Source organism: Diospyros lotus, chromosome 2 (genome assembly GCF_014633365.1).
Source record: "Diospyros lotus cultivar Yz01 chromosome 2, ASM1463336v1, whole genome shotgun sequence".
NCBI lineage: Eukaryota > Viridiplantae > Streptophyta > Magnoliopsida > Ericales > Ebenaceae > Diospyros > Diospyros lotus.
The window spans coordinates 10,304,793-10,315,351 of NC_068339.1; the positions used below are offsets into that span (position 1 = coordinate 10,304,793).

At 32.6% G+C, this 10,559-nt stretch overlaps 1 protein-coding gene across 1 annotated transcript; it reads right to left on the bottom strand.

The window, feature by feature from the left end:
- Positions 1–2,684: 2,684 nt before the first annotated feature.
- On the bottom strand, positions 2,685–4,030 carry LOC127793775 (FCS-Like Zinc finger 13-like). Its single transcript, XM_052324501.1, has 2 exons — positions 3,336–4,030; positions 2,685–3,141 (listed from the first exon to the last, which is right to left on the bottom strand). Exons 1-2 carry the CDS (start codon positions 4,013–4,015, stop codon positions 2,976–2,978), a joined length of 846 nt encoding a protein of 281 aa, XP_052180461.1. The 5' UTR covers positions 4,016–4,030; the 3' UTR covers positions 2,685–2,975.
- Between the last annotated feature and the right edge of the window lie 6,529 nt (positions 4,031–10,559).

Below are 10,559 nucleotides of genomic sequence, written 5' to 3' on the forward strand. Positions count from 1 at the left end.
GTGGCCGAAAGGAAGAATCGCACACTCCTAGACATGGTGAGATCTATGATGGCTCAAGCCAACTTAGATATGTCTTATTGGGGAGATGCGTTGCTAACAGCAACATATGTGCTCAATCGAATGCCCTCCAAATCAGTATCTTCTACTCCTTATGAGTTATGGACTAAAAGGAGGCCAAATTTGAGCAATCTAAGGCCTTGGGGCTGTGCAGCCTATGTCCATAACACCAAATCTGAATTTGGAAACAAAGTCTCTTAGAGTTTCTTAAACTCTAATGGATATAATTAGACCCATTTATCCTAGTTCAACTAGAAATCTAATTAAATGGGTTTATCCTAATCAAATTAGGAACTTAATTAAGTGGCCCAAATCCAATTATAAGTTTAAATAAAATATTTGATTCAAATCTAATTTAGATCAAATATAATATTTAATTTAATATTTTCCCCAAATTCAATTTAGCGTAAATATTAATTTAAACCCAAATATATTTTATTTCTTATTTGTCACTCTAACAAGAAATTATTAAATTAGACTTTTTAATTTAATTAATTATTTTAGGAAATTCTTTCATTTATGACAACCCCTCGTCAAATCAACGTCATTACGTCTATCTATTTTTTTTCATGAAAAACTACGATGTTATAACTTCTTACCTAGCTAAGTGTCCCATTTAACCACACGTCTATTCTCCTGGTTTAAGTTAGGGACCGTACCTATTGCGTATGACTCATTAGATTTTTGAATATGTTGACAATGTGTTAGTATGAACGCATAAGACAATATTGGCCTTTAGCAAGACATCATGTCTACTCAATTATTCAGAAAGATTTATAATCCACAAACAATCTTTCACAAGCATGGTTATTGTGTAATTTGATCATCTCGTCAATGTATTTTCTTTGATTTCAAGTTTAGCGATGTGTTACTTGATTACGATCACGAGTTTTTTTCGGTTCTCCAGATATCATCACTCAATAGAAAGTGAGTCAATAATTTTTTATTGATTTATTTCACCATGATCATGGATTTAAAGTGAATATCCATCAAAGACACCTTAGATACATCATTCTTTATCAAGGGATAGACGAGTCCCATCTTGATTACACATTCATCTTCATAAGCCTCATGATATGCTCAACGATCGCTCACGTGTGTAGCCTTTGTTTAGGCTCATCGAAACGATGTCAAAACATACCGGTCTTCTTATGAAATGACCGTGAGAACCTCAGGTCTAAGGATTAGTTACACCCATCTCGTATGAGAATTCCATCAACATATAACCAAAATGGATTCTCATGGCGAGTCATGTCCAGTGATATGTTATCTAATATTGGTTACTTATGTATTTATCTAGGCATCCTTGTGCCTATAGGTGTGAGACCCCCAATGCTATCAGATAGCAAAAACATATAAGTCTTATCGCAATTGTTAATGTTCATTCTTGACATTGCTACAACTTAGGACATTTAATAATGTCTACAAACTGTGATGCATTATCTCACATCTTTATAAATTAAATCATAATATATATCATATGGACTTTTATCTAGTTTCATTCAATCATTACAATAATAACAAGAAACTAATAGAATGATTTTTTATGAAATTGAATAACTCTTTATTCAATAATAAATATAATTGTAATTGTCAGTGTACAACATATCTAATCTGATTGAATTTAGAGCACCTACACTAACACGAAGATGACACTAATTGTGGAGAAAAGAGATAGAGTCCATCCTCAGCCAAGGCATGGGGAGATGGACTTACCCTTAGGACTATCTGTATTGTTTTCATTGGCTAAGAAGGAGGAAATAGAGAGAAAGAGAAGAGGGAAGAGAAGATGACATAGAAAGAGAGATAAAGAAGAGAGTGAGTTTAAAATCAGGGGTAAAACGAACAATTTCTATGGCTTGTTGAAGGCAAATGAGGTTAATGATCATTTTCAAAAAATACAGGGGTGCTCAGTGCTTTATTATCATACTTCAAGGTGTTGTTTGAAATTTATCCAAATTGTAAATGTTTTCATTAAGTGACATAAAAATGTTAAAAATTACAACTTTATACTTATTGGGTGGGGGGGGGGGGGGGGGGGGGGACCAAAGTTACAAGTTATGTAAATTTATAAGTTAAAAATGAGAGGTATGTTTTAATTATCAAAAGAAATGGCATTGGGCTTTGCTAAGAAAAAAGAAAAAGGAAAAGGAAAGGAGATGGTATCGAGATGACAGTTTTCGAAGTTGATCCTCTAATAATACTAATTCATTGGTATTGGAAATCCTTGATATTAAGGTTTGTTCTCATGTTTGTATTGTTAGTTTAGTCTTCTAATAGTTTATTAACTTTTGTCAATACATTATCATCCGTAATTATGGGATAGTTTTTCTTTTCAATTTTTACATAGCTTTTATTTTAAATTATTTTGTAAAGAAATTGTTGTCATAATTTGCATATGTTATTTTGTTCATGTGCCTGTCTCTTCAAATATGATATTATATGTATAAGAAGGTTATAATATTCTTCTGCAAAAAATTCTGTTTCCTCAACATAACCCTTATTTTTTTCTTTTATTTTCCTCCTCCTCCTCCTCCTGCTTCTTCTTTAGGCAAGTGAAATGTCATCCCTCCATTCATCAACAGACAGCTCCGCCACACACAACAGATGCTTTCAGGCCAACCAGAAATCAAATCATGAATCGATCTCAGATCTTTGCTCCAAAAGTGAATCAAAGAAGCACATAATAAATAATTAAACATGCTTTCCTCAACTCATCTTCCCTTTCTACAACCACCATAAGAAGGGAACCCTTCAAAATTCTCATTACACCATAAGCTTTCCTTCTCCCTGGAAAATTTCTAAACTTATTCTGAATCTCTTATCTTTATAGTTTCCCTGTGCACTTTATGTATATATCTCCAATAATAATAATAATAATAATAATAATAATAATAATAAGCAATCAGCCTAGCTAGCTAAACTGCTAGAATTCCAGGAGAGAATATCTGGGCGGTGGGGTAAGCCAAGCTTGCAGCAACATCACTAGCTGATCTTGATGCTTCAGAGCTGCACTGTTCTTTCCTCTCATCCATAACTATTTGCTTGTACCGACACTCCTTGCTACAAAATCCTTTCTCTCCCCTGCACAAAAGTTCCCCAGATTTATTTTCAATTCTGCTCTTTCACAAAATCTTCACACACACACACACAGACACATATATATTTTAAGTTTGGATAGCAACCCCTTTGTGATCATAAAGTCACGAATTTGAGTTAACTCTATCTGAAAGAAAACTACTGGAAGCTCAAAGATGGAATTGGTATTTGCTTGTTACCTGTACATGTATATGTCTTTGCCATGGAGTTTCTTCTGGCACAGATGGCAGCAACTGAGAAAATAGGAAGCCGGGCCGGCGGGGAATTTCTCCGGCGTCCTGGCCGGCGGGGAGATGTGGAAGACCGGAAAGCCACCGTTCTTACTTCTCCTATCAAACCCAGTTTCATCACTCCTCCTCGTGCCGTAAAATTGATCAGCCGATCCGTCACAGTAGTCTCTCGTGTACGATTTCTCCGGCTCATGGCGAGTGACCGAAGTGTAATCCTCTAATCTTGCTCCGTGTGAAGCACCGCTGTTTTGCTGTTTCGCCGAAATAGGAATGACCCGGCATGTATTTTGGACCAGCACCGGCCTCTTGGCCAAGTTTCCCGACCCGGAATCGCCGCATTTGTGAAGAACGGCCAGAATTCCGAGCCCAACGCCACCTAGATCGTAGTTCTTTAACCCTCTCGGGGACTGAGTTCTGGAATCCAGACGGCTCCTTGGGCTCGTGCCGCCGTCGGAACTCCAAATAGAGGCGATTTTCCCAGTGGCCGGAGGCGATTTCCTGCCCAAGATGACCATATTCTTGGGAGAAGATGAGGAAGGGAGAAATGGGTGTCTCCAACTCAAAGCTGAATCATGGGAAGATATATCGTGGTGAATGGTGATGCAATTGGAGTCGTTGGGTTGGCCCATGGTTTGGTTGTCAATTATAGGCTGATGATTACGCAAACAATTGTATTTTATTTTTTAATAACAAAACAAATAATTGACAACTGATATTTCTTAAAGCGTGTAATTCACTACATATTAGCTCATAAATTATACTATACGTATTAAATTTTTATGTCAACTTGCTTCATATGTTGACGAATTTTGGTGGGGATGCAAAGACAACTGCTATTTCTTGTAAAATAAAATTATATTAAGATAATATTAAAATATTTTTTAAATTAAAATATAAAATTATTAAAATAAAATTAAAAAATATTTTTATTAAATTATTTATTAAAATATTCTAAAGGATATATATGTTATTTTTTTTATATATAAGATCCAAAATATGTTTATTGAGAAGGGAGATGAATATATTTGAAAAATATTAAATAGGAAATTAAGAGTTAATAAATATATTAAAAATAATAAAATTTTAAAATATTTTATATATCTTAATATATCTCAATTAATAAACACTACTTTATTAAAAGAATACCAATTGGGCATCAAAGGGGGATACGTTTTATTTTTACTACAATATTATTATTATTATCAGTATCAAGGCCAAGGGGAAACAAAATGCTAATCTTCTTCTTTACTGGCTTAGTGAAGGGTTTATTTTAAATTTAATTAATTAATTTATACAAGAATTTAGTTCACGGACTCCAAGGTGGTGGGGCCACCAGAAATTAAATTTCAGCAAAGGTCGATGTCAGAGGCGTGGGACCCGCGAAAGATTCCGGTGGCACTATCAGGACGGGCGATTAGGAAACGTGGCGAGAGAGATGAGGAAAGGGCCGAAGAAGCAGCAATCATTGCTGAGTCCACTCGGCCCATTGTTTTCTAGGGATTTGTGATACTGCGGGCCTTTTTCCTATGGGACCTTAACCCACCCACCCACTGCCCACTGCAACAAAACAGTGCCTTTTATGACTACTAATTATTATTAGATTTATTTATTATTATTATTATTATTATTATTCTCTTTTTAGAACTGTATAATTCCAATTTCCATTAATTTAATAAAAGACAATATTTGTGATAATCTCTTCATGATTAATTTGGTCACTAAACATTGCCCGAAAACTGTAAATCTATCGCTTTAACCTTTCTTAGAATTTGATTAAAAGTGTCATTTCAATTTTATTTTTATTTAATTTTTACACCTTCTCTATGACCATCATAAACATTTTCATTTTACTTAATGTTAAACCGTTCAATATCCAATGTTAAATAGTCATATAATAATAGTGGAATAAAATTAAAAGACTTTAGGATCATATAAAAATATTATAGTGAAGAGATCCCCACATTTGAAAGGGTAAAAGGCAGGCAAGTGTAACCAATAATGAGTGCATTCGGATCACTCAATCACTTCTCCATCCACAGCAGCAGCAATGTCTTGATGTGACTCTTCTTTATTTTCTGCAACTTTTTTGAGTGGCTGGACGGAATTTCAGATTTTTTTTTTTAATTTCAGCATCCTACCTGTCATATCATCATTAATGCATATTGTACTCATCCTATATGTAAATGCTATTTTAATTTGTATTTTGATATTTTGTATAATATAAAGTGTATATTATATTATAAAAGATACTATACCCTTATATAGCATAATATTTCTTATATGTTAACTTTAAAAAAGTATTTTCTATTCCAATTTTTAAGATTTATTTTAAAATATCAATTTAATTAAGAATAACATTTTTTATCCGATTAAGTGGGGGTAAAAAGTTTATTCTAATTTTACATTAACACTGATTTAATGTAGGGATTTTCTCCAATTTGCCCACCAATTCAATTCACCCTTCAGACCAAACAATAGTCCCTCATAGTGTGAGGTCGCTGGGGTAGGGTTGCCTCTTGTAGGCGTTACCAAAACAATCTATCTCTTGCCTTTCCCAAATGAATGCCATATCATATGAATATTATATTATAATTATTGTGAGTTGTCCTAAAAAAATTAAAATAAAAATTTTCAAAGCATTCTAATCAAAAGACCTAAAGAGTCTTTTAGAACACGAGTCTCTCGAATAATGTTTGGAAAGTCTCCAGGACAACTTAGTCTTAAAGCCCAAGACTTTTTTGAGTCTCTCGAGCCTAAGTTATTTGATAATTTCAAAGAGTGTTTGGATCCACCCAAAAGATACTTATTGGAGGATTATGACCTTGAAGATACCTTTAGACCCTTTGAGCTCATCCAATGCATCTTTCTTGAGATGTTGGAAGACTCGTGGTTCCCATCGCCAAACCTCTCTAAATTCTAGCTTGTTTCTCAGCAGAATGATCTTTTTGGATCCGCTGAACTTCTTTTGTCTTGAAGACTTGTAGTCTTTGACTCTCAAACTAAGAATTGAAAGACTCACCCCACATAATCTATTGGGAGACTCTTATCTTGGACATACATCATACATTCATATATCTGTATTCTGATTTTAAGATAATTTTGTCTGATTTAAATATCAAATGACCCATGTGAAAAAGATCTTCACGTGCCTTCTTATTGTCTTTGTGCCGCAGGCCCTTCGTAAACTCTCTGGACCCATTCGATCACTAATCTCTCAAAAATTCTCTGAGATCCATATTCCTCGGAGACTCATTTAAAGATTTTTAATCTCATCGCTCTTCTAGATAACGAATCTACCCCAATATCCATCATCTTCTCCTTCTTTGGTGTGTCAAGCTTTACGATTTTGTCACGGACTTTGCTTGAGTTATTTTTTAAAATAAATAAATTTAATTATTATAATTAGAAAATAACAATAACAATAATGTTAGTTGGGGGATGTCCATACACCATACTTCATTGACGGGGAATAATTTAACTTATCTTTGTGTAATCCATTAATCAGTTTGTCAACTCGATACAAGTGAATGTCTTTTTCATCGTCTTAATGGCATTTTTCTTTAATGACTTTTTAACGTTTTGTCGAATCAAAATATTTTGACATTCTTGGATTAAAGAAGGGCACAATATCCGTGGGGCATATCTTTTATTTGTACACATAGATACCATCATTTAAATAAATATACACAATATAAAATAATATTATATTTATAAAAAAAAAAAAACAAGATAGAATATAAAGATTTTATAAAAATATGTCATTATCGATAGGGTTAATGAAAAACTAAAATTCAAGTAATTAAATTCAATTAAGACTTTTGTATAAGATAATATATTTATATATAAATATAATACGTAACATGGTCACCAATTTAATGTGAATATTGATAAAGTGGATTTTTTTTTTAATTTAGTTTTAGGTACTGATTAACTAAAATATGACATTTATAACTCAAAACTTTTATTCTTTTATCATATTTGTATTCTTTATCCGACGATGATATATAACTAATTACATCTTCACATTAAAAATTGATTCGGACTATGTTTTATTCCTCTCCTAGTTTATAGGTTATGTTCTAAATTTCTAATGTTGTAAATAATTCTTTTATACACAGTTGACTAATTTATATGATTATGAAAGCCACTTAATTCTACTTATAGATGGTAAATAAAATCATATTGTCAGTTCAATAGTTGTATTAGAACATGTAATTAACTATTGACTGTTTCCAAACATCCGCTCATATCCAAAATCCAACATATGATTTTTTTTTTTAGTTTTATTCTCTTCATCTCATAATCTCTATGTATATGTGCGGATTTGTTAGTTTTGAAGATGGATTATTGTTGTCACTCCAATACAATAATCAATTTATTTATTAAAAATATTATTTTTAAATTATTTAGAATTTACAAGAAAAAAATGATCAGATAGAGTAAGACAATCTCCACGTGAACACTTTAATATTTAAGTCAGACATTTGAATTCATTAAAAACTTAAATATAATATTAAAATCAATATTAAAAACGTATTTATTTTGAAATAAGTGCTCATTTATTTATAAAGAAGCATGGGAGTTCGTAATAAGTATTCCTAGTATTTTGAGATCAACTAGGATCAAGACTTTTGTTAATCATACCTATCCTTTATGGAATTCTCAGAAGAAATTTTCATATGTTATTGTTATTATGTTTGTACTTCGTTCAAGATTTTCCTAAGAAGAGGTATGTATGTTAGTTTCTCCTAGACCCAATTATGGTCTCTGAGAATGGAATCTTTCCAAGATCACTTACGATCTCTAGTGTGTCTCTTGGAGCAAGTTCGTGTTTTGGGAGGCACTTCAATTTCTCGATGAATATTATGGGTTTTCGTTCTTTGATTTGAGCCTTATTTTTTGTTTTGAGGTTTTTTTTTTTAGTGAATTTTTGTCCATCACACATCAATTATTCTCAATTCTTTTATTTGAATTTCTCAAAAGAAAAAGTAAACTGTAACAATGTCTTAAGGGAATTTTTCTAAGCCTTTTTAAAACATTTTTCAACAGTTATCAGTTTTTTAGGAGTTGTTTTATTTGTCAAATTTTTGACTGAGTACCCAATATTTTTATGCCTTCTAGGCTTTCAGGTTTGGCCTCACTATATAAAGGGGGTTAATTACTTTTCATTTTTCACCGTTTAACTTCCCTATTTTCTTTGGTGGGCAATATCTTGTTGAGCTGAAGCGTCTCCTAGTAGTCTGCTTCTTAGCTTCCCGAAAAGTGTTTTCAATCACTCAAAGACCATGCATTCTTGTGTTCTTTCTTATTTTCTTCGCAACGTTTCTGGTTTAAGTTGTATGAAAATAAAAATAAGAGATTTTGTGAATAAGAAATAGAAATACAAAAATGATATTTTTCAAAGAAAGTAAGAAAAAAAAATGTGACAGTAAACTGTAAATTTAAAAAATATAATTTTTAATATAAAAAATTATAAAAAATAGTTCAAATATAATACAAACAAACATAAACAATATTGCTCCAAGAAAGTTTTAACCTGTATTAGTGTTAAGTGTTTACTGTCCTTGAATTTTTCTTGAACCAACAATAGATGATTAAAATGGTAAACTAACAATAAACTTAAGAAATTAACAATCAATTAAGTACTTAAAATGGTAAATTAACAATAGAAAGTAACAATAACACATGGAGACCAGCTAATTTGGGTATATTAAAGTTCATCAACAACACTGGCAATTACGGGTATATCAACAACATGACCTTCCTTCCCCTTTTAATTAATTTAAAATTCATAATGATATAATTTCTTCATCTATTTCCTTGACTAGTTCATGTTATAAATTAACATTCATTTCTCGTTAACTCTTGAGATCTGATCACTCATGAGTTTCACTTTGCATAAAAAAGAAGAGCAAGAAACACACACACACACATATATATATATATATATATATATCGATAGAGAGAGAGATGGGGAGGGTTACTTACAGTCACAGAAGGAAAGGGACGATTGGTAGCCAGAGAACTTGATTTGGAAGCAATGGATATCGCCGGCGAACGAAAGCGTACCGGAAGCGAGAGGGCGGAGAAGGAACGACCAGCGACTAGAAATAGGGAACTCGAACCGAGGGAGCACCAAAGCAAACAACGGAGGGCCGAGAAGGATTGGAAGCAAACGATGACAAAAACGATCGAACTGAAAAAAAATTGCTGGAAGAAGAAAAAGAAGAAGAAAGAAAGGAAGGAGGCAAGGCATTTTGTAGGGATTCGTGCCTCTACTGGGAAGCACTCGTCAGAAACGTGTTTTCGGCTAAGTTTTCTAAATTTCAAAATGGCCCGTAATTTTTTGAAAATTACACAAATGACCCGGAAAATATTTCAGGTCGTTTTTCCTATTTTTGTGCTTCACAGGTTTTCATGGTGATTTAACCTTCTATGTGTTGTTTGTTGTTGCCTCTCATACTCGTTGGTGTTGGTTTCCTCGGAATCGATTTACAATCTCTGAGAGACTAATTATTGTTTTCAGAATTATTATTATTTTTTTTTTGGCATTTTCAACGTTAAATCGATTTCTAAGACCACTTGTTGTCTAGTTCTTCAATTCCTTCTATTTCTTTTCTTTTCTTCCCTTGTTTACTGTTCAATTCGACCAAAAAGCCATCCTTTTAATCTCCCAAAAAGTTATCAGTCTCTTGTCTTAGAGATATCTGTGATGCCCCTTTCTCGAGACCCGAAAGAAATTTGGATGAGATTATAAATAAATTGATATACATATCCCTTTACTTATATATATATGTATATATATATTTTATAACTATAAGCAAGTCCAACCATATACCCAATATCCTTTACTAGATATGACTAGATTCGCCAATAAATACCCAAAATAGTGTTTTTCACACAACTTCATTACAACCATAAAATTTGTAATTTTAAAAATGATTCATGAATGAAAAACTCTTCACGGCTCCTCGATCGCATCTGGGGGCGATACTTCCACTAACACTATCTTTCCTTTATTAGGTCTTGAGTTATTTGTATGGTTAGTAGGGATGGGGGTGAGTCCTAAGACTCAGTAAAAATAATATATATAAAATTACAAATCATAGTTCATAACAAATATGAAAAGGAAAACATGAAATGTCCACTTCATCCATCTTGCACACTTGTGAT

Bases quoted from the DNA above. Each gene is read 5' to 3' on its own strand.
- LOC127793775 (XM_052324501.1), bottom strand. From the start codon at position 4,015: ATGGGCCAACCCAACGACTCCAATTGCATCACCATTCACCACGATATA. The intron at 3,142-3,335 runs GTAACAAGCAAA...ACTTTTGTGCAG, and splicing joins AAAGACATATACATGTACAG to GGGAGAGAAAGGATTTTGTA.